The sequence below is a fragment of the Wolffia australiana genome, chromosome 1 (genome assembly GCF_029677425.1).
Source record: "Wolffia australiana isolate 7733 chromosome 1, ASM2967742v1".
NCBI lineage: Eukaryota > Viridiplantae > Streptophyta > Magnoliopsida > Alismatales > Araceae > Wolffia > Wolffia australiana.
In genome coordinates this window covers 2050911-2077481 of record NC_135835.1, presented here as the reverse complement: position 1 = coordinate 2077481, position 26571 = coordinate 2050911, and the positions used below count along the sequence as shown (strand labels likewise).

The following is a 26571-nucleotide window of genomic DNA, read 5'->3' as shown; positions in this document are numbered from 1 at the left end:
GCGAACTTCACATGGACAGAGAGAATGTGTACGTGGACGGTCATGATTTTTCCCACTAAAATATTTAATTAAATCCTACTATATATAATACAATACGAAAAGATTGAAAAGCCCTTCACCCCCTGTATTTTCTGGGCCCTGAGCCTTTGCTAAAATTCCAGCTGTCACCATAGAAAAAAAAGAATAAATTCAATTAAAGTGATAAAACTAACATAACTATTTACTAGAGAAAATAACGTTACTTATTATATAATGAAAAAAGACTGAAAAGCCTCCCGGGCCCAAGTTCGTACTGAGAGCAGTACAAAAAGATTGCAAATAAATTTGAAGCGTCCACATATTTTTTAGGGTCGAATTCAATAAGTATTTAAGGGTAACAAACTACTATTAGTTATCAGTTAGGGTTGGACATTTATGACTGAGGATCGGTTTGACCTTACCGAACCAGGGCTTTAGGACCTCCATTTGAGGCCAGACAGTTTGGTTGGGCAGGTTAAGGTCCAAGAGTCAACAGAACTGGAACCGGAAGTAAAACTTATTAAAATTTATTAAATATTTTTTGTAAAATTCTAAAAAATATTAAATACAACTCACTATAGGGGGTTGCTATTTATCTCAGCGTAGCCATCATATATTTGACCATATGCAGACACCCACTTCATGTAAATGAGTTCTTTGAATTCACGCTACTAGATTCCATCAAAACCTCTTTCTTTGTTAAATCTTTCTTCCTTCTTTATTCACCCAGACAGTTCTCCATGAAGAAAGGGAGGTGTAGAGAGGGGGAAGAAGGGAGGTGAAGGGCCATTCATTACTTGCAGTTCTAAAACACTGTTATGTTGATATTCAACATATCTATCCACATAAATTTTTCACTTTGACTTTGACATTGATTAGTCAACCTGAACAGGCCTGAACTAGTTCTGTCCAGTTCGTACCAGAACCAAACAAGAACGGACCAGACCAGGACCGAAGTTTAGGCAAGGTATAGGACTTTACTAAAATTCCAGGACAGACTAGGACCGTCAAATTCTAATTATCGTATAATGGAAAAGGAAAAGTCCAGTAGAAAACAAATGCAAATAAATTCAACCAGAAGAACAAAACCAATTTAAATTATTATTCATGGGAGACAAACTAATAATAAATCCAATGAATGCAAATAAAGACCGAAAAGCCGTCTGCTTCCAGCCTCAAATTTTGGCTGAAACCAGTAGAAGAAATATGAAATAAATTCGAAAATAACAACAAATTTAGTTTAAATAAGTTTATGTGAGAGATAAGCTAATTATGTTTATCATATAATAGGAAAAAACTGAAAATCATATAATAGGAAAAACGGCTTTTTTGAGCCTTGGCCGAGTTCAGCAGGAAAAAACTGGAAATAAATTTGACCGTACATAATAAGCCAATCTAAATTCGGAAAAAGTCTACAAAGCCCTCCTCTCAGGCCCAGATACCTGCCGAGATCAGTAGGAAAAATATGCAAATAAATTCGACCGAAGTAAAAAAAAACCAATTTAAATTGTTTATGAGAGACAAATTAATACTATTTATCTTCTAATAGGTAAAGAGTAAAAAGCCCTCGTACCAGGCCCGAGATCAGTAAAAAAAAATCCAAATAAATTCCACGGTAATAACAAAACCAATTCAAATAATTATTTTCGAGAGATAAACTAATCATATTTCAAATCGAGTAGGAAAAGACCGAAAAGGCCTCCTCCGACGCCATTTTTGGGCCCTGACCGCAGGCCCAAGTTCCGGAGGAGACCAGCGGAATAAAAACTGCAAATAAATTCAACCGTAATAACAAAACCAATTCAAAGAAATTATTTATGAGGGACACACTAATACTATTTAAAATAGAGTCAGAGAATACCAAAAACCCTCCTCCGGAATTATTTGAATGGGTTTTCGCAGGCCCAAATTCCGGCCGAGGCCAGGAGAAGAAAATAACATTCGACCGTTATAACAAAACCCATTCAAATAATTATTTACGAGGAACAAACTAATCCTATTTTAAATAAAGTGAGAAAAGACCGAAAAGCCCTCCTCCGGCGCCATTTCTGAGCCCAAATTTTGAGCCAGACCAGCAGAAGAAAAAAAATGCAAATAAAATTCGACCATAATAACAAAACCCATTCCAATAATTATTTACGAGAGACACACTAATCCTATTTCAAATACAGTAGGTTAAGACAAGAAAGCCCTTCTCCGGCACCATTTCTGGGCCCTGACCGCAGGCCCAAATTCCGGCCGAGGCCAGGAGAAGATAAAATGCAAATAAAATTTGACCATAATAAGACTAATAACCAAACCAATTCAAATAATTATTTACGAGCGACACACTAATCCTATTTCAAATACAGTAGGAAAAGACCAAAAAGCCTTTCTCCGGCGCCATTTCTGGGTCGTGACCGCAGGCCCAAATTCCGAGCCAGACCAGCGGAAGAAAAAAAATGCAAATAAAATTCGACCATAATAACAAAAACAACAATAACAATTAATAATAATAATAACAATAACAAAAGAAAAAGAAAGCATCATCGTCTTCCTCGAGAAGTCTCTGCTCAGTGCGGGAAACGCGAGCCGGTGAGGAGATAGCAGCCCACGCGGAAGCCCGAGAAGAGAGCGGACAGCGCGAGGAAGAAGAACCCGACGAAGCCGAGAGCAACGGCTATCTCCGCCTGTACGCAGAACGCCCTCTCCGTAGAACACCCCTCCCCCTTCCTCAAATTCGCCGCCTCCGCCGTCCCCGCCGCCTCCGCCGACAGCAGCAAATACGCGAACACCTGCACGCCCCCACGCCGTTAAACATTCCGCCGACGGAACGGAACGGACGACGAGCCCACCTGATCGTGCCCGAAGTCGAACCAGAGCTGGACCGGCTCCGGCAGCGGCGTCCTCCCCTTGATCACTTCCCAAATCGACGCCCCGATCTCCGCCACGGAGTACACCGCCACGATCGCGTTCGCCGCGACCACCAACCTGCCAAGCACGGGGGAAAATCTCAGCCGTCGGATCCCTCCCCCCCGGTCGGATTATTTCGAGCGGTCAGGACCTGAACGGGTCGTGGTCGAGCCAGGACTCCGACCCGCGGTTCCAGGCCATGAACACGGCGGCGGCGACGCTGAAGCAGAAGCCCGCCACGCGGAGGAGGAGAACGAGCGTGTTTATCCGCCGCAGCCGCTGAACGGAGACCGTGGAACGGAACCCGTTCTCGCCGTCGCCGTTGCCGAGGTGGCTCGGTGACGGCATCGCCTCTCCGACGAGCCGCGACTCATGAGACAACCTCCGGCGACCGGCCCGTGGCTCGCCCCGCAGTGACCGGCTCCGACTCTTATAGACCGCGCTCGACTGCTCACGGTTTTCACCTTCTAAAGCGAGGGAGAAAAAGGAAGGAGACGATGCGCCCCCTCTGGGGTACACTCATCCGACGGCTCTCGTCTCTCCTCATGGGAACCCCGTGCCTGTCGACGAGTGTCGCCACGTGGCTGCGCTAAACGTAGATAAATAAAACTCGGCGGAGCTCGGCGGGGGGGGGGGCCGAGCATGGCGGCGAGACTGAAGCCGGCGTTCGCGTACGCCGTGGTGTACGTTAAGGACGTGGCGGAGATGGTGGAGTTTTACGCTAAGGCCTTCGGTTACGAGGTCCGGCGACTGGACGACGCGCGGCGGTGGGGCGAGCTCGCCGCCGGCGAGACGACCATCGCCTTCACCCCGGCGCGCCAGCACGAGACGGACGCCGTCACCGGCGTCGTCCGTCTCTCCGTCTCCCCCCGCGAGAGACCCCCTATCGAGCTCTGCTTCGTCTACGACGACGTCGACCGAGCTTTCCAGGTTCGTCATCCTCTTCGTTTATCTTTTCTTTTTTTCCGTTCTCTCTTATAATCTCCGTCGTCGCAGAGGGCGGTGGAGAACGGAGCGGCGCCGGTGGCCATGCCGGAGGAGAAGCCGTGGGGGCAGAAGGTCGGCTACGTCCGAGACCCCGACGGCAACGTCATCCGTCTCGGCAGCCCTGTCAGGGCGCAGTAAATAAATCCCTCGCAGACTCAGTAAATACTCTGGAGACCCGCCAGAGCCTTAAAATAATCCCGGGTTCAAAACTTTTTCCCAAGTCGCCATCATTTCATTACCCAGAAAGAGAAACAAACTAGAAGGAAGGTTAACAGTGCTGGAAAGAGAAGAGCTACGGCGAGAGTTCAGTGGCAGAAGATGATCTTGAGCTCCTTGGGGGCGGCGCAGTCGTGGGTGAGAGAGGGGCTGTCGTGGGGGAAGGTGTAGGTGGAGGGGCAGGCGGACTTGAAGTAGTTAGCGTGGGGGGCGGGCTTGCACAGGCCGGGGGCGCTGAAGCGGTTCCGGCAGCAGGCCTCGTCCGAGCCGAAGGCGACGCAGTCGCTCTTGCACCCGACGACGCGCTGGTCCGGCGCGCGGAGCTGGAGCGGCGCGGGGCAGCCGGCCAGGAGGTCCGCGCGGCAGCCGAGCACCGGGCACACGCCCTGGCCCTCGTGCGGGGTCACGGTCATGGGCAGGTTGAACCCGTCGACGAGGCTGACGCTGTAGGAGGACTTGTCGAGGTGGCCGGCGTGGTGGAGAGAGAGCTGCGCGAGCGTGGCCGGGACCGTGCCGCCGAGCCCGGCGCAGGCTAGCCGGCCGCCGCAGTCGCCGGTCTCGCAGGTGAGCCGGCCGCTGGGCCCCGCCCGGCACCCGGTGCGAGCCCACACCCGCCCGGCCCAGTGCTGGGTCGGCGCCCAGAAGGTCCGGTGGCTCAGCCGGGGCAGCTCGAACCCGCCTCCTTCCAGCACCGCGTGGCCCGTGTTCGGCAGTATCGCCGGCCATATCGGATAGTCGCAGTTGTTCACGATCGTGAACATCATCGGTGGGTACTGCGCTGCCACCCCCACCACCAAAAGCCAAAAGGCCGCCAACCCAACGTGAGAACCCATCTTATTCGAACACTAGTATCACCAGTAGTAGTAGAAGAAGAAGAAGAAGAAGACGTAGATAGGATAGAAATAGAAGAGCAAAACCGGCAATTTATAGAGCCTGAAGGCGGTACGTTGCCCCGGCAGACTACTCGAGTCGATGGGGTTTCAAGATAAGGCTGCGGCGCGCATGGGATTCGCTCCAGGGTTTTGCTTTGACCTATCGTGGGAGTCGTGCCGTGTCGTATTTGCTTGTGGGGCATGAACTGTCTTGTCATCGATAATTCGTGCTTATCATGGGATAATCCGTGCTGTTAAGGAGTGGAAAGGCCTGAGCTCTGCGGTGTTTGTAGGAGATTAGCGCGGGTGTCAAGGGAGGTGAGTTGGCGATCAGATCTAAACTGTACGAACGACTTCTCGTCGTGTTCCTCTGTTTAGAAAACCTGGTCCGAGAAGCCCTGCGGTCAGAAATTATCAATCCAGGATGGACTTTATCCGCCGTTGTTTTTACCCTTACTTATCAGTATTGCGAGTGTGATTGAAGGGAAAGGCTATTTTTAGATGAGTTAACTTTTTTTTTACGGATGGGTATTTGGTCATTGCGTGGAAACTGTCGTCGGATGAAAAGTAGATGCTAGGAAGATGCTTCCTGTTGCAAAGTGTCTCTTTCGGCTCACGTAATGCTAGAAAGGTGGCCGAAGTTAAAGATCGATGACGAATATTTAAATGGGGTTCAGCTGTTCCATGTTTTACAGTGATAGTGAGTAAAAAAAAGGATAACTAAGAAACTCATGACGAAAGTCAGGATTATTCATTCAGGTCCCGTGAAGAATTTAGTGCTCTTTTCTCTTTTCTACACACCATGAAGTATCCTTGTTACCCATTTAATGGGATGCATTTATGTGCGTCTTTCAACGAGTATTTCACTCGTTTTGTCTGCCTCATGTTCAAATTTCTCATTGGTTACTCCAGGTTGGATCTACATTCATGAAAAACAGGGATGATGCATATGGATAAAATTTGAGTGACTTGCATAATCTCCTCAATGCATGTATAATTCTAAGTTTATTATATTCATAAACATATTTTCAGGTGTTACATATAAATTAATATGACTCATACAAGAAAAGTGATTTCCTAAGAATGCACTTATGACTCTCTTTGTGAATGAATTATCACTTATAGGAAGAGGTCCACATTAAGGAGATATGGTATGGGTTTTGACACCATGTAGACCACGGCTAAAGCCTCCAGAGAACAAGCCTGAAGAAATTTTCATCTAGACTGCATGTTATTCTTTAGCTTAAAACTATTTCTTTCCATTTCAAATCATAACCCTTAGGCTACTTTACATAGACTTATTCTTCAATAACACCCATCAAGAAAAGCTGAATTTACATTGAAATGATGTATTTTCCAGTCTCCAATGTGTTACAAGGGCTAACAAAACTTTGATTGTTTTCTATTATGGCCATAGGTGAAAAGACTTTTTTGAACCAACTCATATTTTTTGAGCATATCCAATCTAGATGCCAACATCCCCCTGGGGAATGTTCTTAAACATAACACCCATTTAAGTTCAATTGACCCACTTCTAAAAGAGGTTGAGACTAGTTCCCAAATGTTGATCTTCTCAATCGCTTCTATCTCTTATCGCACATCACACCATTCTAGTTGGGCGCTTCAAGAAAGTTGACAAGATCCTCATGTATCAACTTGAAGAAATCAAAATGGAGATGTGGCTTGCCTCACCATAGAGAATATCAAAATTCTTGTCACATGAGAAACACTTATTGGCGTCATGCCCTAATGAGACCTATTTTTAAGTTCTAAAGACCTTGATCTGGATGAAGAAATTCAACAATTCACAACATAACACTTTTACGAATTGTAACAGCATTGATAAAACCATTAAGAGAATCACATTGGCACAAATTACATTTGTGATTTATTGGATCCTCGGGTTAGATTTGTCTAGCTGCTCACGTGTGCAGCCTCTAAACATATCCACGCGGTCCATGTCATGTCGTGTCTCCTCCTTCACCTTGGCGAGCTCCATTCAACCTCTATCACAGTTATTACACCATCCTGATCACATCGGGAATGGAGAAGAGACATAGGGAGGAGGGAGAAGAAGGGGAAGGCCCTTGAATAAGTATGTCTGTGGTGAATTTCGTTCATGGCATTCTCCTATTTATACTAAGTGAAATTTTTTCATAATCATCCCCAAAACTTAAGTATATATTCTGGCGTTGAAAGACCATTTGCGTGTGACCATTTAGCCCCATGCATCAGTCTAGTTAATGACTCGAGCGAACCAGTAACCTTTATTAGCCTTATAAATTAATTAACTCTATCATCATATGGATTAATTAACGTCAGATCGATTTTACCCAATCGATAGGTTGAGTCTCCAACATGTGGGGTGCCAAGCTACACCTCGTCTTCCAGAAAATACAAAGGAGTGCGTATCGACTCACTCATGGAGCATATTTGTCATTAGTTACACTGTACGTGCAATCCTTCTTTAACTTGACGCTCCTAGGATGACTTAGGGTATAGTAACCTGTCAAACCCTAATCGGTCATCCAAGTTATTAATGATGGGTTCAGAAATCAGTTACAAAACTCTTCTATGATATTTCACTGCTTTGGACAAGGACTTCATCGCATCATCTTCCTTGAGCTGTCACCTCTTATACTGAGGGTGGACAATCCCATCTTGACCACTCAATCGCCTTCGTGTACTTCTTGATGCACCCGAACTAAGACCGTTTAGAATCCTACGATTAGAGACTCGTTGGCCATAGTCAAAGTACAACCGTTCGTCCACAATACATCTTAGGTGTCTTAGGTCTAATGACCACTTACACAACCGTGACGTGAATCAACCTGATTGACAATTCGGTATAATACCATTTAGGGATTCGTACGAATCAATTCAGTGAACTCTTTCCACTAAAGAGCACCCACTATCTATCCATAGTGTCTCCGCACTAATGGCTACGGGAACGGTCATACTCATCATATGAGTGAGGTTTGATAGTGCTATTCTATCTGGATACTTCAACGTCCTTTTTGAGTATCCTTCGAATTTAAATGTTTAGAACACATGCTTAAAGACTAGTGATATCCGTATTACGATCTCATCATGATGCACCAAATTCGATCATGTATTTGTGGACATCATTATAAGCATCACAAGTGCACTATTATGCATATGTTCTATTAATGAACATGGAACGGGATGTGAAACGTGTGATTGGCTTGCCGAACACATGTATTTACATCACCACATAGATCAATTCACAAATATCCATACACATTCCCCATCATTATCCACTTTGTTGATACGATTTAATCAGATAATTAGTTATATCCTGAATGATTACATCCTTAAAATACTTATCATCACTCCACATTCTTAATTTATAAAATATCAACTAATCCTATTATTATCATTTTTAAAAGGCTACTAATCCTTAACACCCATTGGTTTTGGAGACAACCTACCTCCTCCCTAGATCGTCATATTCTTTTAAGTTTGTTTTTTATATTTTTTTATTGGTTAACTCAAATATCAATGAAGAATTAAGATCCCAGTTTTGAGTTCATGAAAATTTTACTCCGAATGTTTTATGATGTTGTGATATCTATAGAAACATTATTTTATTGGTTTCTTGAATGTTGTAAAGGAAAATGGTGTGGCTAGGTATCGCCCATCCCGATACTGGTATTGGATTACGGTATCGGGGCAGATGCTGTACTGGATACCAAAAATTAAGTTTTTGGTTCCCGTTTTTCTGATATCCGAATATCGGATATTGTTATCTGTTGCTACAGTAACGATATCCGTCATCGGCATCTGTCTCGATGTCGTCATCTGCCTTCGTCTCGAGGGGAGGATGACGATATCGGATATCGGACCTGAATATCAGATTTTTATATCCACCTTAGGAAGGTTGTTTAAAAATATTATTTATTCTCATAATGCGACAACATGTAGAGAATATACGTGGGCCAGCTCTTTAACCGTTGGCCTTTTAATTTAGAAAATAGTCCATTTAATATATACCTCTCAATCTTTTTTTTCCTTCCATATGGGATAACATGATTCAGAGTGTAAACTCCGAATTCTATTTTCCCATATGGAAGAAAACAGAAGCCGTGGGCTGTATTTATTGAATGAGATAATAACATATTAAATTTATATATTTATTACGTCCTAAATAAAGCAGTAATTTGTAATAATATATAAACATTATTAAATTATTTAATATGTTTCCTACCTCGTTCTATATATACAGCTTAAAATTTATGTTTCTTCCATATGGGACAATAGGATTTGGAGTTCAATTCCAAATCCTGTTATCCCATATGGAAAAAACAAAAAGGTTGAAAGGTATATATTAAACAACTTAGAATATACATTAAAAACATTTTGCCTAAACGTAAAACATATAAAATGTTGATCAATATTAATTTTTCATGTGGATACCATATCCGGATACCGGTTTTGATATCCAGATATCGAAATATGATAACTGGTATCTGATATCCGGATCGTCCTCACACATCCAACATCCGTCTTTGATATCCATCCACTCTTGAAGGACAAATATCATTTGATATCCGATATCCGATATCAGATAACGTCCCATTATTTTCCAGATATCGGATATTTGTTGTCCGATATAGGATATCGGACAGGTATCGGTTGGACAATCCCTAGGTGTGGCAGCTCTTTGTAGATACTCGAAGTGTCTCTTTATGTGCAGTGCTTTTCTAATACAGTATAATATTTATACCTCGAATGAGTGTGAATAAGTGTGTATTGCTTTAAATGATTCCATGCTTGAGTCACTAGGAATTAAGGAAGATAACATGGGAATTATATAAATCATTTTTAAGTTTATTTACTCGAAATATATATATCAAACATGAATTAAGTTCTCTTAGATCTTGAGGACTTTGAGACAGTCATGATGTATTTATGCATCCTACAAGCTAATCACTCTCATGTCTCATTTATATTTCTTGAATATCCTTTAAATATGAATATTTAAAACATGTATTTGAAGATGAGTGAATATTCTATTATGATGTCATCATAACTCAATGGTTAGATACTGGTTTCCACATAGGGGAATGAGTTCTAAGATAATATGTATTAGCCATCAAGTTTATTCAAATGACGATTGTGCAAGCGGTCCTAAAATCTGAGATACCAAAGACACCTTGTGGATGAAGGGTTGTATTTTGACTATGACCTACAGGTCTCTAACCACAAGATAAAATACATATTATCTTAGATACATCAATAAGTCCATGAATGTGATTGTCTTGTTAGTAAGGGTTTTTTAGCCCTTGGTATAGGAGGAGATTGATTCAAAGAACAATATTAATGATGGGGGACCATCCAGATTCGAAGACCGCATCGAATCATTTTGTCGAGCGAGGGCTCATGCGCGAGACCCACCCTTTGGAATACCGAGCCTCGTCAACCGGCCACAAAGGTTTGACGTTATGTTTCTTTGCATTTTCCTTGTTTCTTAGGCCATTTGTGTGGGCCATCGATGTGTTTATTTTTGTTTGTTCACACATTTTTGGACCGCTGTATGGACCTACATGTCTATGCGTGTGTTAGCCCATGTGTGGGCGTGTCAGTGGGTTTCTCTCTCCTATTAGGGGGCCCTAATTACTCTTAATTGGGCCTTCTCCCCTTTATTTCTACAGGGGAGGCCCATATTTGCCCAGATTGAATAAAATGTTATTTTAAAGGATTTTTCCTTATTTTTTTAGTGTTTTATTGAGTTTTCACCATATTTACAAAAATACTACTACAAATATAGGAGAGAGAAAAACCCTAGAGTTTGACGTAAACTTTTGCCGTCTTCGCCAAAAACCGTTGTCGCTGCCATCTTCGCCGGAACTCCTCTATTGCCGCCGCCGCCAGTCTTCCTGTCCGCGACCGTCGCTCCCGGGCAGCCCGCAGTACCGCCTCGAGCGATCTTCGCCGCCATTGCAGTTTTTCGGCTGCCAGACACCGGTCGCGGCAGCTGTGAACAGTTGTTGACGCCGCAGCCTGCGGGCACCGCGAATAGCCGCAGACGCTGCAGCCCACCACAACAATCAGCCGCGGCCGCCGTAGCTCGTGACCGCGATCGATTGCGGCCGCAGCAGCCCCTAGCCGCGACCACCTGCAGCCTGCGACGGCAACCTACCGTGGCCACTGGGACCAGCTGCAGCCGCCACTACTTGTGCGATCGCCACGACCTGCTGCGGCCACCGTGACTTATCAGGGCCACCGCGACCAGTTGCGGCTGCCGCGACCAACCGCGACTCTTGCAATCAACGGCTTCGACTGCCTGAACCAATCTCCACCGTTATAGCCGTGACTGCCACAACTAGCCGTGAGCGCCACAACCAATCGTCGTAACCGCCACAACTCGCCACGCCTGACGTAACCAGTTGCCGCCGTTGCGCCCACCACAGCATCTCACCGCCACGCCCGTCAATGTGGCCGCACTGATGGAAATATATGTAGCCGGCAAGCCAATCACACATTCCACATCTCGTTCCATGTTCATTAATAGAATATATTCATTATAGTGCACGTGTGATGCGTATAATGAAGTCCATGAATACTTGATCGGACTTAGTGAATTACGATGAGATCGTAATACGGAGATCACTAGTCTTTAAGCATGTGTTCTAAACATTATACGCGAGAAGGACATCAAAGTATCCGGATAGAATTGCACTATCTAGCCTCACTCATATGATGAGTATGGCCGGTCCCGTAGCCATTAGTGTGGCGACACTAAGGATAGATAGTGGGTGCTCTTTAGTGGAAAGAGTTCACTGAATTGATCCGTACGAATCCCTGAATGGTATCATACCGAACTGTCAATCAGGTTGATTCACGTCACGGTTGTGTAAGTGGTCCTTAGACTTGAGACACCAAAGATGTCTTGTGGACGGACGGTTGTACTTTGGCTATGGCCAACGAGTCTCTAATCATGGGATTCTAAACGGTCTTAGTTCGGGTGCATCAAGAAGTACACGAAGGCGATTGAGTGGTCAAGATGGGATCGTCCACCCTCGGTATAAGAGGTGACAGCTAAAGGAAGATGATGCGATGAAGTCCTTGGCCAAGGCAGTGAAATATCGGAGAAGAGTTCTCCGATGATTTCCGAATGCATCAGTACTAACTCGGATGATCGATTAGGGTTTGACAGTTGACCATACCCTAAGTCGTCCAAGGAGCATCAAGTGGATGAGGGATTATACATACACGGTAACCAATGATGAACAGGTTCCATGAGTGAGTCGATACACACTCCTTTGTATCTTCTAGGACACGAGGTGTAGCTTGGCACCCCACGTGTCGGAGTCTCGACCTATCGATTGGGTTAAATCGATCTGACGTTAATTAATCTATATGATGATATAGTTAATTAATTTGGAAGGCCAATAAAGGTTATTGGGCCGCTGGAGTCATTAACTAGACTGATACATGGGCCTAGAGGGTCACACGCAAATGGTCTTTTGGACGTTGGAAGATATACTTAAGTTTTGGGGGTTTTTATGAAAAATACCCACTTAGTATAAATAGGGGAAGGCCCTGAATGAAATTCACCCATGCCAGAATTGTTCAATGGCCTTTCCCCTTCTTCTCCACTTTCCCCACACCCCCTCTCCGTCCCTGATATGATCGGGACGACGTAACGATGCCGACGGAGATACAACGGGGCTTGTCTACAAAAAGGAGGAGATCCAAAGCGACGAGGACCGCGCGAATACATCTAGAACAGCTCGACTCGTCTCGCTCTGGGATTGAAGAAATCATGAATGTGATTCGTGCAAAGGTACTTCGTTTCAATGTTTTTGCTGATGCCGTTCGATTCACAAAAAGACTTCCGCTGCGCATCGTTTTGATTTGTTCATCCAGATCTAGGCCTCTAGAACCCAACACGCACCACGCCCGTCTTCATGCATAGATGTTTACTTACGCTATCGCGCTTACTTGCGCCGTCGCGCCTACTTGCACGTCGCACCTACTTGCGCCCCCGCGCCTACTTGCGCCACCTCGCCTACTTGCCTCGCTGCGCCTACTTGCGTTGTTGCGCCTACTTTTGCTGCCGCATCTCACAGCCACGCTCGCCGCCGCGGCCGTCGCCCCGCCCATCTTCATGCATAGATGCCTACTTGCATCGCCGCGCCTACTTGCGTCGTCGCGCCTACTTGCATCGCCGCGCCTACTTGCATCGCCGTGCCTACTTGCATCACCGCGGCTACTTTTGCTGCCGTATCTACTTGCATCGTCATCGCCCCTACGTGGTGCTCGCCTTCCACTACTGCCGAATCAAACATCGCTTGGGCCTACCGCTCCTGGTACGTCACAATTCCCTCTCGACCTTATATTATTTCTTTCAGTGCCCATGAACATTTTCTCCACCGCTGGGGTTAGATTAGTGATAGATAGGATTCATGTTTTGAGGGTTAGGATTTCATTCGGTACGTCCTTGGTTGACACCGTCGAGGGTGTGTGCAAAAGCGGCAGTAGTCGAGCTCGCACCGTCAAAAGCGGCAGTAGCCGAGCTCGCACCATTAATTGATGTAACATGACCGACGTCCGTCATGTTACATCAATTAAATTAAATCCCTCATTAGGGAAGTGGGATTATATGAGAAGATATTCTCTGATGATTTCTATCATGTATTAGTGATAACTAGACTGAATGATGACAACTTGATAATTAGCCATAATCTCTATCATTTTAGAGTCTCATATGGATAAAGGATTACACAAGTGACAATTGATGACGATAACAGTTGTATGAGAGAGTTGGCATAGTCATTTGTATACTCAAGATCATGATGTGACACTTGGTACCTAACGAGCTCTAAATTTGAACTATTGATTGGGTTTAATAATTTCATGATTAACCCTAATCACAATGTTTGATAGGGTTAATAATTTAAGGTTCATTGATAAAGGTTATCAATTTAATAGATTTATTAACTGGACTGGTACATGGGACTAGATACTCATATGCATGAGGTTTGGTGGACATAGAAGGATATATTACGACATGATTTTTATGAAAAAATCTCATTCAGTATAAGCAGGACAAAAACCCATATGAATTTCAACAATGCAATAAATCTTTGCACGTCCATCCTTCTTTTAAGTCTTGCTGAGTATTGTGAGATATTTATGGATTTTTTAAAGGCTCAAAGAGCCTCATCAAGGAACCACATCATCGTGGATTCGGATGTGTAAGGTGATTAGATCTTTCAACATTTTTTGGTTTATAAGTTCATTTCAGTTTGTTTCAGTTTCTGCATAATTAGTCATTTCAGATCATGAATCACGGCCTTGGAACCCACAATTCTTTACCAAATAAAAGAACTATAGTTTATTACACAGGTCGAACACTGAACCCCCATTAATCAAAACCTAAGGATAGATATCAAATATAACAAAACCTAATCTAAGGATTATACCTACATAAATTATCTCATCTATTTCAGTTTCTCAGAAAATTTGTACACCTGTTGAGTATTAATTTGGATTTTATTAACATCCACCCGCACAAAGTTATTTGGCAAAGCTATTCCCAAAAACGATAATCTTATCAAACAAAACAATGCTAATAAAGTTCCCTAAACTATAAAGATTGATCTGTCCATTAACCATTGATTGGTGTTTTAAGAAATAAATCTTCATGGCATCTGCACTGAGAGAAAGAGGCGGTCACTTCCTCACCGTGTTACCTATTTCATGTCGGTGGTTTATATAATATGAGTAAAGTAGGTATAATCTCATTAACGAGCTGACAAAGTAGTTGTGGCAATTAACTCTGTTTACTTAAGGTATTACATTGTCTCTTACAGCCCACGTTTATTCACTTTCTGATCTCTGCCAAAAATCGGATAAACATCAATTATCAAAAATACAGCACGAATGCTATATTCGTTCCGGAATCAACAAAAAATTCATGTATTTGTAGGATTTGAAACAACTCATTAAATACATATCAAACGTTATCACTCTGCAAAGTAAGGATAATTAAAGGCGAGGATAGTTAATGAGCTATCAATGTTCATTAAATCCGGCTCAGAATCAAAGCGGAAATCTTCTCGATGAACTCTCGAATCCACGCATCTCGAATCCTATCCGCAAACGCTGAATCTATCTTGAAACGGCGGTTGATCGGTAGAACAATCGAAGAACTGCGCACATCTTCGTCAATGTCAAAAAACTTCCAGCTCGGCGGAATTGAAACGACTTTCAAGTTTGCAATTTGAACGCGTTTTCGAGGACCCATTTAAATCCAAGGGGATGGGTCAATCGAAGATTGTCCCGTCGCAGCGATGGTTTCTCCGGCCGCCAAGAACAATCAAGATCGGAAGCTCCGTCGTCGGTGAATCGATCGTAGCGGGCAGATGAGAAAATCTCAACGCCAAGTCGCCAGCGGCGGACATCACCGGAGATGGCTAGTCATCCTTCCTCTGCTCGCTCCGCTCTTCATCTTGTCCCTTGTTCTTGCGGCTAGGTCAAGTATTCTTTCCTGGCGCGATCCTTTAGATTCTACTCCATTACGGCTTCCGAAGGATCTTCCAAGGTTCGCCTATTTCGTCGGTGGCGGCCGCGGAGAGGGAGCAAGGCTTCGGCGACTTCTTCAGGCTGTGTACCACCGGAGGAATTTCTACGTCGTTTACGCCGACGGCTCGAAGGAAGAGAGGGCGGATCTGTCCAAGTTCGCTCAGGGTAATGTCAGATTGATGGATGATGGGAAGATCAACGAGAAGGGGCCGACGTTCCTTGCTCTTACGCTTCATGCCGTGGCGATCTTGCTGCGGGAATTTGATAATTGGGACTGGTTTATCAATCTTAGCTCCTCTGATTACCCTCTGATGCCGCAAGATGGTGAGCAGATTTGTTCCCTCCTCGTGTTATCCCTTGAATTTGAGTTTTTCTTTGCCAAAATCATGGATTGGGATTGGGCTGGGATGTTGGCGGTGGTCTCGATCATGGATCTTTTTTAGAGATAGTCGCATGATTCTTTTGTTAGCGTAATTTTTTCTCTTTTTTTATGATGAAACCTGAGCAATCAAACTATTACTTCTCTTTTACTCTTTTTCCGTGTTCTTGTTGCTTTTCTTGGGCAGATATCATCCACATTTTCTCTTATCTTCCGCGAGATCTGAACTTCATTGAGCACACCAGTAAACTTGGGTGGAAAGAGTGAGCAGGACATTCTATTCCTTTCCTTGCTTCAAGTAGGCTGCGAAGAATAATTATTTTTTCTGTTTTTTCCTTTGATTTCAGGTTCGAAAGGGTGAGACCTGTTCTTGTGGATCCTGGGTTGTATGATTCAAACAAGACTGCGTTATTTTGGGCCAAGGAGAAGAGGAGTGTGCCATCTTCTTTCAAAATATTTGTCGGTATTGCCTATCTATCTACATTTAACCATTTTTAGCTGTATTTGCATTGCCCATCCTTCACAGCCAGTGTAATTAATCCCTTGTTAAGAACTGAGATCAATTTACCATCAACTTAGAATGGCTCCACCAAATTTATCATCAACTTTCCGGAGAATATCAACATTATAGTCAAAGATTTTCTCTTTCAGGGTCGTCAGGGGTGGTGTTGACTCGGGCGTTTTTGGAGTTCTGCATATGGGGCTGGGACAATCTGCCACGTACTCTCTTGCTCTACTACACCAACTTCTTGTCATCCTCAGAGAGTTACTTCCAAACCGTCATCTGCAACTCTCAGGAGTTCCAGCGGACGACGGTCAACCATGGGCTGAGGTTTATGCGTTGGGATGAGCCCCCACGACAGCAGCCAGCCCAATTAGGTCCAGACCATTTCAACCAAATGGTTGAGAGTGGCGCACCATTTGCTCACCGGTTCGCCCTCCCTGCCGACACCCTCTTGGACCGGCTCGACCGGGAGTTGCTGGGCCAGACCAGCAGCAACCGGAGTGCGGTCAGCCTTGAGCTCGAATCCGTCGTCCGGCCGGCTGGGGCGTCGGCTCGTCTCGAAAGGCTACTTGTGAAACTGCTAGATTCGGAAACGTTCTGGAGCCGGCAGTGCTCCTAGCATGCTGAGTATTTTCTCCTTAGAAATTAACAAAAAAATGATTCTTGTGATAACCACTTAATTATTACTCCAAAATCAGTACTACCCTGATTGTTCCAATTATTATTGATTAACTCAAATATTTGTATGTGCTTTGGGTTTGTATGGTACGAGTGGGGATTAATTCAATAGGAAATTATGAGCCTCAAGCAGCAGATCGGCCATCAGAGTACTGGTCTCTGAAAGGTCTAATCCCCTTCAGAGTGCTATGAATGGTATCTGTATCCAATATCCTTCAAAAAATAGGTACTCTACCGGTGTCAAAATCTATATAGATGTAGAGTATTGTCACTATGATGGATATCATTTGTACCATGCAAGCCCTAAAATGGGACCGCCATAATGACATCAATAAGCTGATAGTGAGAAGGATATTGAAATCGATATCAAATGATATGAATAATAACTTATTTAATTACTGTATTTGATAAAGTTTGTCAACAAGTTCTTTATAGCCCCTAAACAGAATTTAATTAATATCTCTATATCATGTAGGATTCCAAAAAAGGTACTATGTATGCAATATTCATTGAGGGTGATTAAAATGGTAAGATGGAGATTAATTACCAAATTTAATTCCAATTTGGAACGTTTCTTTTAAAAAAATTATCAACTTTCATGTCAGATTCTTTTAAAAATACTCAATCTTAAAAATAAATGAATGCTCAAAATTTTGATTAAATTTTGGAGAAAACCAACGATGATAATGCATGTGTATATTCTTTATGGACTGAGATTAAGAGATAGAAAGAGGTGGGAGAGAAAATTTGACACAACGTGATGAAATTTGAGTGAGACGAAATTTGATATAGATGCTGAATCACAGAGGAGAGGGAGAAAGAAAAGAACTGGTAAATACACAAACTGTCACCTTCATGCCAACCACTGCCCCCTAGACACCGCTGCTGTCACCTTAGACTGCTCCTACTTGCCTCATGCTATTGTTACCATTGCTTCAAATCTCAAGCCTAGTTTGATTATCATGAATGAAGGTAGAAAAACTTAAATTATGAAATGTGAATTAAGATAAAATAAGCTTGAATTCCTTTATCTGTTTTCTGATATTGGATATCGAATAATGGTTCTTAAATAGTGTAATACTTGGGCATAGAGGGACACACACTGATACCTTTTCCGATGTTGAAAGATATAGTTAAATTTTAGGAGTGTTAATTAAAAATTATGGTCAAGTGTAAAAAAAAGAAAGCCCTGAAAGAAATTCACCTAAGCGAGAATTTCCCGTCCTTCTCATTTCTCCCTTGTGGTGCCCTACTCTCTGATGCACTCAAAATGCCAAAATACAGCAAGGTTGGATCAATGATGTAACACGGAGAACGCGGAGATCAGTCGGCTCATGTTACAACACTGGTTAACAATCAATGTAAGAAACGATTACAAAGTATGCAGATTTTCGAGTAAACTAATGAGAAAGGCATGTCAAGTGCTGAGTAGTATGACAATCAACTAAGATTCAGGAGTGGACAGTCAAGGCCAGACTCCCACTGACCCATTTGGCTAACTAAACGATCTAGGCGGCGGGGAACACGATGTGTCCAGAAGCGTCACCAACCCCTACTGCTAATGTTCTTAATTCGTAATCCCAAGAAAACGCAACCTCTCGACACAAGGTGGTTAATCCTATGAATCGTCGGTAAAATCCGGACAAAGGAGCAAGTAGTGGAAGACGACACTGAAAGCCGTAATAGTACTGCTAAAGAAGGGAACGATGGTACTTGATGGGTCAAGACCCAGAAGTCCATGGCGAGGGAGCCGTTTTAGGAGGGTAGTGGAAGTCCCTAGCGGACGGTGAGCGTGGGCGTAGTACCAGGCGTGCTGCGCGCACGCAGGCACGGAGCGTGCGAAGTTGCGTGCGGAGTGTCTGTTTTGGGTTCGATGCTTTGGTTCGTCCATGAAAAATACGTTCCATAGATGCGGAAGCCTGGTCGATAGATTCTCAATCTATCTATAAAACAAAACTTTGCTAGTACCTTTTGGGGAACTCGTTCCACCCTTGACTTTGCCGCTCCAAGATCATTCTGAAGCCGTTCACGCGTCCGGCCTCTAGAAGTATCCACATGATCACTTGGCGCTTGGATCTCCACGTCTTCTTCTTCAACTCTTCTTGGAAATCTAGAAGATCTCCTCACCATGAAGACACTCTTCCTTGGATGAGTGGAGAAGAGAGTGGAGAAGGGGGGAGGCTCTCAAATGAGGCTTGCATGGGTACTTCAAATGAGACCCCTTTCCCCTCTTTATATTTCACTTAAGGTTTTTCTCAAAACCCCCCAAAGTAAAATATATCCACCAATGCCCTTATTACCTTGTGCGTGTGACCCTCTAGGCCCATGTATTGTTCTAGTTAATAACTTTAATGGCCCAATAACATTTATTGACCAACCTTATTAATTTACTATATCAACATATAGATTAATTAATAAGGATCTATTTAACCCAATCAATAGGTTAAGTTTTCAGCCCGTGGGGTGCCAAGCTACACCTCGTGCTCTAGAACATACCGAGTAGTCTCGAACTCTCTCATGGAACCTTTACCCTCATCAGTTACAGTATATGTATAATCCATTATCTGCGCGAGACTTTCGAACAACTTAGAGCATGGTTTATCGTCAAACCCTAATCCGTCATTCGATAAGTACTGATGCGTAACGGGGATCATAGGAGAACGCCTTCTCCAATATCCTCACTACCCTGGCCAGGGATTTTTATGCATCGTCTTCCTCGAGTCAATCTCCTCTTATACCAAGGGCGGATGATCCCATCTTGACCACTCAATCATCTCCGTAAGCTTCTTACTACATCCAATCTATAACCTATCTGAATCCCATGATTAGAGGCTCGTAAGTCATAGTCAAAATGTAGTCGTCCACTCACGAGATGCCCTTGGTGTCTCAGGTCAATGGATCACTTATAGAACCGTGACTTTAATCAACCTGATTGATGTTTAGGTATAACACCATTCATGGATTGATACAGATCAATTCAGTGAACTCTTTTTCGAAAGAGCACCCACTATCTGTCCTTAGTGTCGCCACACTAATAGCCACATGATCAGCTATACTTATCAAATAAGTAGGATCAGCTAGTGCTATTCTATCCGGATAATTCGATGTCCATCTTGACTATCCATCGAATAGGAATATTTAGCATACATATTTAAAGACTAGTGATCACTGTATTATGATCTCATCATAATTCACTGAATCATTGCACGTATTCATGGACTTCATTATGAGCATCACACAGAATAATAATGAACGTAAATATTTTATTCAATGGACTTAAATAAACATGGTAGTGTGATTGGCTTGACTGGCACATAATATCCATCAGTGTGGAGGGCGTGGAACGTGTCCGACGTGCGTAGAGCGCGCGCTGATCGACAATCGGATGGCGACAACAATGGCTGACAGTGGGTACGGGGGTGCACAAGCGCTGGGCGTGCGGGCGCGGGGTGCACGGACGCGAGGTGTGGGGGTATGGGGTGTACGGGCATGGAGCACGCGGGCACGAGGTGCACGGGCATGTCCTGTCAAGACAGGTGCACGTGGGCTTAGGGCGCGCGCGGGAGGACAACGAACCAGGGCTTAAGAGCGCTGGTGATGGCGGTGACGACAGCGTTGGCGAAGTCGTTGGCACCAACGACGGCGGTGGCAACGACGATAGCGACAACGTCGATGGTGGCAACGATGGCGGCAGCGCAGCGGTGGTGACGGCAACAACAACGGCAGCGGTGGCGGCAGCCAATATCCATAACAATGCCAAGAAGGCCGTTCTTCATGGTTCTTGCACCGCAACACGGCCAAGAAGTCTACTTCTTGATGCAGGCTCCAAGAAACAGATACAGAGTGGGCGCGATGATGATGGGCAATCCTTCATAGAGTGATCTCGACGTGGGGATGGCTTCATGTCGTAGGCGATCCCCACGTTCTACTCTAGAAAACAAAAATTACCTCCAAGAGGAGGGCGAAAACCCAAAGAAAAAAAAACAAGGTTCAACTTTGATTCAATTTCTCTCCAAGGCTTCTATTGGACATACCGTTCCTTTATATAGGGACAGGAGGATACCCAAGTGGGGCCAAAATAGGGGAAAACCATCTCGTGACGTGCTTTCCCCTAAAAAGTACATCAAACAACGTGAAATAAAAATAACAACAGACTAGCCCAAGCACAACGGCCCAATCTGAATCGTTCAGAAAAATAAAAACAAGGAAATAAATGCATAGCTCACAGTCATTGACTATGCCAAGTACGTGAAGCCGGGTTGCGACCTTGTCTCGAGCTGCGTGGTGTGGTTGTTGGTGGCCTGAGTCCTGGTTGGTGCGATGGGCCCCCATGAATCAATAATGGACCTCATCGAGATGGAGGAGGATTGAGTAGACATGTCAAGAGGTTGGATGCTTGAACAGCTAAACACAGAGGAGGGACCAGTAAATCTCAGACTGATAAGTGGAAAGGCGATTTGATCATCCAGTTTTTCATTTTTTTAAAGATATGTTACTGTTCCATTTGTCATCTGTTGCACAAATTGCTAAAGGGTCATATAAATCATAGATTCAGAACCCAACAACAAGGTCCCCAAGAAGCCTCCAAGGAAGTTTTAGAAAGTAATTTAAGTTCAAAAGTGAAGGGGAATACTTGAAATTTACAAATTGTATACATGTTATAATTTCCTGAAAATAATATGTGAATCCATTTGGCTTCTCGTAGTCCAACTCAGCATCCAGACCATTCCAGCTCGACATCGAGATCACCTTCTTCTATATAGAAACGACTTTTCTTGCTTTTCCTTTGGATTAGCCATCTCTTCATGAGCTCTAAGATGGGAGAAATAGATTAGAATGAAAATGCAAAATATATTCAATTAGAAAATGTTGAATTCACATATAAATTTCTACATTCCCTAAATATCTGTCCACGGGGGTTGAAATTTTTGAAGAGAACTCTAGAAGAACAAGATGAGGAGTAAGAGGAGGAGAGAGAGTGAGGGGAAGCAAGAATCAAGGGTCTTATAAATTTTAGATGTTGGTTATTATCTATTATAAAGATAGTACATGATAAGGATCCTGTCTACATGTAATCCTAACCATCTATTTTTATCCTATCTTGATAAAATCTTGGGCGTTTATCTTTCATCCCATTTTTTTGAACCTAGGTTGAATCATGACCACGAATTCTGTTAATGAGTATAGGTTCAAAGAGTAACCTATATTGGAAGTCTAATATTATGTTAAGGCAGATTTTTACTGTCTATATATGTCGAGTTTGACTCTTTAGTATGCTCCAAAAGAAAAGGTATAGCTGCATTTTCTGGACTTTCCGGATCTCACTCTTTGTTCATGCTTGGGACTAGAACAATCATGGGCTTCTACTCAGTTGAAGTTCTGTTTAGTTGACTATGTCCTAGAAATTTATTACTCAGGTTAATATTGGGTCTTTATATCATTGAAATTAAGAGTTAAAAACAACACTTCAAGTATCCGATGATGAAGCACTTGACCATATATGCCACAAACAATAGAATAGTCATGACTAGGGTTGGGCATTTAGGACCGGGGATGGGTCTGACCAGACCGAACCAGGACCATAGGTCCTCCATTTGAGGGTGGACCGGTTGGTCAAACAGATTTTGGTCCAATGGTTGAACCGGACCTGAGCCGGAGATGTCTCTATTGAGCTTGACGTAGCCACCATATATTTGAGCATCTCTGTGCACCCACTTGATGTAGAGTTCTTCTTTGAATGTAGGATGTAAGAACCCATCAAAACCTCTTTTTCATTTGAAAGTTTCTTCCTTCTCTTGTCACCCGATAGTTCTGTGTGAAGAAAGGGAGGTGTGGAGGGAGAAAGACCTAGAGAGTGGGCAAAGAATGGAAGGGAGCCGAAGGGGAATTCATTACCAACAGTTCTAAAGCTCATTATGTGGATATACAATATAAACATCAACCTAAATTTACTACTTTGACTTTGATATTGACTAGTCAACCTAACCAGACCAGGACCTACTGTACTGAACTGGGACCGAACAAGAATGGACGGGATCCAGACTGAAGTTTAGGTAAGGTTTAAGTTTTGCCAAAAAACTTCCGACCACGACCGTCACACCCTAGTCATGAAGGGTGGATGCTGAGGACGATGAAAAATTAACAAAGCGGGGTTTAGAAGTGGGTATGGAGATGACGAAATGGATGGCAATCATGCCAACAAATGGAAACTAGAAATTCATTTGCTATAACTTTTGTTTACAGTATATCTATCTCTGTTTCAGTCTGCCTAGTTATCTTTCTCACTCTCTCCCCATATGTCGATTTCCATCTCGCTCCTCCAATAGCTTTGTATAATGTACCTATATCATTCTCTGTGCCCGTTTATTCATCCCTCTCTCAATCTCTCCATATCTGTCTCAACATTTCTATCTGTATATGTATCTATATCTCTATCTACATGTATCATGGTGCATCCCTCTATCTCTATCAGTTTCCTTCTCATTTTCTATCCAATCCGTCGTCCAAGTGACGGTTAACAATAACCAAGCAGAACCGTCGCCTCCTTCCTCCCCTTCTATCGCATCCTTTCTCATTCTGGAGAAAGGAAATGGCCATCTCCGGTGACCCGCCAGCGCTTAAATGTTCAAAGGCGAGACTGAAGTTTCTTTGTCTCGCCTGTTCTTTTCTTCTCTTTGGAAAAGCCGGCACGACTGAAGGCATGGAGATCCTCTCCAAATCGCGGCTGGAGAACTGTGTCAAGTCCTCTGACGCTGACGATCTTGAGTGCAGCAAGAAGGTTGTCGTCGACCTTGCAGTTCCCAGTGGGTCGAGTGGCGGGGAAGCTTTCATCGTGGCGGAATTAGTCGAAGCGGAGGAGAACTCCACGAAGAAGATGCAAGCAATTCGATCACCACCGACGATTACCATCAACAAATCCGCCGCTTATGCTCTCTACGAACTTACCTACATCCGCGACGTTCCATACAAGCCCGAAGAATACTTTGTGAAGACGAGAAAATGCGAGCCCGATTCAAGCGCCAAAGTTCTTCAAATATGTGAGGGATTGCGAGATGAAAATGGTCGTGTTCTTGAGGTAACCGAGCCCATCTGCTGTCCTTGCGGACCCAGACGTCGAGTTCCATCCTCGTGCGGAAACGTATTTGATAAGTTGTTGAAAGGGAAGGCAAACACTGCGCATTGTGTTAGATTCCAAGGCGAATGGTTCCACGTTTTTGGTATTGGGAGGAGAACTGTTGGATTCAGCGTTCGAATTAAAGTGCAGAAAGGGTCGACAGCATCAGAGGTGGTCGTCGGACCTGAAAACAGGACTGTGTTATCAGAAGATAAGTTTTTGAGGGTTAGCCTGGTCGGTGATTACGTCGGATATACTAATATTCCATCGTTTGAAGACTTTTATCTAGTAATGCCGAGAGGGGTAGATTCAGATCCATCAAAAGGCTCTGCTAATAATCTTTCAAAGTGGATGCTTCTGGAAAGAGTAAGATTTACCTTGGATGGCCTCGAGTGCAACAAAATCGGAGTAAGTTATGAAGCGTATCGGGAGCAGCCAAACTTTTGTTCATCCCCTTTATGGAGCTGCTTGCACAACCAGTTATCTGACTTTTGGGAAGCTGATCAAAATCGAATAAGCCGCAACCAGACACCTCAATACGTAATTGAAGGGAGGTTTGAAAGGATCAACCAGCACCCAAATGCAGGAACACATTCATTTTCAATCGGAATTTCCGAGGTTCTCAACACAAATCTATTGATTGAACTGAGTGCTGACGACATAGAGTATGTATATCAGAAGAGTCCAGGAAAGATCGTAAACGTCAGTATTCCAACTTTCGAAGCGCTTACTCAATTTGGTATAGCGAAAATAACAGCCCAGAACATCGGTTCCTTGGAGGCCTCTTATGGGCTCACATTTCAATGCGTACGAGGTATTATCCACACAGAGGAGCAGTTTTTCATCATGAAACCGGGCGAGTTCATCACTCGTTCCTTCAAGCTCTACCCAAATACCGACCAGGCTGCAAGATACGAATGCACAGCGATACTCAAAGATTCAGAATTCAGCGAGATCGATAGAGCAGAGTGCCAGTTTACGACAACAGCCACTGTTCTTGACAACGGAACTCAGATCGTTGCGAGTTATTCCCAGAAGAAAGGGGGCATCAAGGGTTTCTTCGAAGCTGTCGAAGGTTTCTGGAATTCCTTGTGGAAAGGTCTGGGGGACTTCTTCACGGGTAAATCATGCAACAAATGCGATAATTTCTTCGACTTCGCGTGCCACCTGCGATACGTCTGCGCGAGCTGGATTGGTCTGTTGTTGTTGTTTCTCGCCATCTTCCCGTCAGTCACCGTGCTCTTGTGGCTCTTACACCAGAAGGGGTTCTTCGATCCTGTTTACGACTGGTGGGAAGGTAAGCGGAGTGGGTTTCACTCTCCGGCGGACGACCGCGTGCGTAGAAAGAAGCGCCGGCGTCGTGAAGATCACTCGCACTTGCGCGTTGGAGATGGCCGTCAACGCCGTCGATATCAGCAGGAACGTGAGGCATCGTGGGCTTTGGATGAAGACAATGGCCGCCGCATCCGTCCTGCTCGGAAGGTTCACAAGCACAAGCACGGGCGCCGGAGAAAACCTCGTTGAATCGATGAGAATTTGTATCGATATTGTGTATTTGTTTATTACAGTTTGTGCGCCTCTGTATGATACTGTGTTTAGGGTAAAAGTTGCTTCTTTGTTTTTATCAAGTGTGAGGTTTTTACGTCATAAGTTTAGGCGATCATTCTCCAATCAAGAGGCAAAGCCAAATGAAGATAGACTAATAGATAGATGGAGCGAGAGAGAGAGCAAGAGAGAGGGAGAGAAAGAGAGAGCAAGAGAGAGGGAGAGAAAGAGAGCAAGAGAGAAAGAGAGAGAGAGAGAGAGAGAGAGAGAGAGAGAGAGAGAGAGAGAGAGAGAGAGAGAGAGAGAGAGAGAGAGTGAGAGAGAGAGAGAGAGAACAAGAGATATAAAGAGAGAGAGAGAGAACAAGAGAGATAAAGAGAGAGAGAGCAAGAGAGAAAAAAGAGAGAGCGAGAGAGGGAGGAGAGGAAACGAGAGTGGGAGAAAGGAGGCCATAGAGAGGGGGGGAGAGAGAGAGAGAGGTAGCGAGAGAGATGGAGTGAGGGAGGGAGGGAGAGGAGGGGAGAGGAGGGGAGAGAAAGAGAGAGGAAGGGAGAGAGATTGAGTGATGGAGGGAGGGGGGGGAGAGAAAGAGAGAGGAAGCGAGAGAGATGGAGAGTGAGAGAAGGTGGGAGAGGAGGATAGAGAAAGAGAGAGGAAGCGAGAGAGGGAGGGAGAGGAAGGTAGAGAAAGAGAGAGGAAGCCAGAGAGAGAGAGAGGGAGAGAGAGCGGGAGAGGAGGCGAGAGAAAGATGGGGAAGCCAGAGAGATGTCGAGTGGGCGAGGGAGGGAGGGGAGGCGAGAAAAAGAGGGGA

At 44.2% G+C, this 26571-nt stretch overlaps 5 protein-coding genes across 5 annotated transcripts; 3 read left to right on the top strand and 2 right to left on the bottom strand.

Annotated features, from left to right (window-relative positions):
• Nucleotides 1–2451: 2451 nt before the first annotated feature.
• LOC144701122 (CASP-like protein 4C2) lies at nucleotides 2452–3374 on the bottom strand. The gene is made up of 3 exons (XM_078572839.1): nucleotides 3062–3374; nucleotides 2853–2988; nucleotides 2452–2792 (listed from the first exon to the last, which is right to left on the bottom strand). Exons 1-3 carry the CDS (start codon nucleotides 3256–3258, stop codon nucleotides 2571–2573), a joined length of 555 nt encoding a protein of 184 aa, XP_078428965.1. The 5' UTR covers nucleotides 3259–3374; the 3' UTR covers nucleotides 2452–2570.
• Nucleotides 3375–3410: 36 nt separating this feature from the next.
• DSI-1VOC (dessication-induced 1VOC superfamily protein) lies at nucleotides 3411–4124 on the top strand. The gene is made up of 2 exons (XM_078572830.1): nucleotides 3411–3840; nucleotides 3907–4124. The coding sequence occupies exons 1-2, from the start codon at nucleotides 3553–3555 to the stop codon at nucleotides 4033–4035; spliced, it is 417 nt and encodes a 138-aa protein (XP_078428956.1). The 5' UTR covers nucleotides 3411–3552; the 3' UTR covers nucleotides 4036–4124.
• On the bottom strand, nucleotides 4100–4946 carry LOC144701108 (Pathogenesis-related thaumatin superfamily protein). The gene has a single exon (XM_078572818.1). The coding sequence runs from the start codon at nucleotides 4944–4946 to the stop codon at nucleotides 4203–4205; it is 744 nt and encodes a 247-aa protein (XP_078428944.1). The 3' UTR covers nucleotides 4100–4202.
• A 10124-nt stretch (nucleotides 4947–15070) lies between these two features.
• Nucleotides 15071–17169, top strand: LOC144701103 (beta-glucuronosyltransferase GlcAT14C-like). Its single transcript, XM_078572805.1, has 4 exons — nucleotides 15071–15863; nucleotides 16106–16181; nucleotides 16266–16381; nucleotides 16570–17169. The coding sequence occupies exons 1-4, from the start codon at nucleotides 15380–15382 to the stop codon at nucleotides 17040–17042; spliced, it is 1149 nt and encodes a 382-aa protein (XP_078428931.1). The 5' UTR covers nucleotides 15071–15379; the 3' UTR covers nucleotides 17043–17169.
• Nucleotides 17170–23799: 6630 nt separating this feature from the next.
• On the top strand, nucleotides 23800–25739 carry HAP2 (hapless 2). Its single transcript, XM_078586251.1, has one exon. It carries the CDS (start codon nucleotides 23802–23804, stop codon nucleotides 25737–25739), a length of 1938 nt encoding a protein of 645 aa, XP_078442377.1. The 5' UTR covers nucleotides 23800–23801.
• Nucleotides 25740–26571: the final 832 nt, after the last annotated feature.

Coding starts and splice junctions, on each gene's coding strand:
- LOC144701122 (XM_078572839.1), bottom strand. CDS start 3,258: ATGCCGTCACCGAGCCACCTCGGCAACGGCGACGGCGAGAACGGGTTC. Junction 2,989..3,061: donor CTCGACCACGACCCGTTCAG/GTCCTGACCGCT, acceptor CGTGCTTGGCAG/GTTGGTGGTCGCGGCGAACG. Junction 2,793..2,852: donor TCGACTTCGGGCACGATCAG/GTGGGCTCGTCG, acceptor GGGGGCGTGCAG/GTGTTCGCGTATTTGCTGCT.
- DSI-1VOC (XM_078572830.1), top strand. CDS start 3,553: ATGGCGGCGAGACTGAAGCCGGCGTTCGCGTACGCCGTGGTGTACGTT. Junction 3,841..3,906: donor ACGTCGACCGAGCTTTCCAG/GTTCGTCATCCT, acceptor CCGTCGTCGCAG/AGGGCGGTGGAGAACGGAGC.
- LOC144701108 (XM_078572818.1), bottom strand. CDS start 4,946: ATGGGTTCTCACGTTGGGTTGGCGGCCTTTTGGCTTTTGGTGGTGGGG.
- LOC144701103 (XM_078572805.1), top strand. CDS start 15,380: ATGAGAAAATCTCAACGCCAAGTCGCCAGCGGCGGACATCACCGGAGA. Junction 15,864..16,105: donor CCCTCTGATGCCGCAAGATG/GTGAGCAGATTT, acceptor TTTCTTGGGCAG/ATATCATCCACATTTTCTCT. Junction 16,182..16,265: donor AGTAAACTTGGGTGGAAAGA/GTGAGCAGGACA, acceptor CTTTGATTTCAG/GTTCGAAAGGGTGAGACCTG.
- HAP2 (XM_078586251.1), top strand. CDS start 23,802: ATGGAGATCCTCTCCAAATCGCGGCTGGAGAACTGTGTCAAGTCCTCT.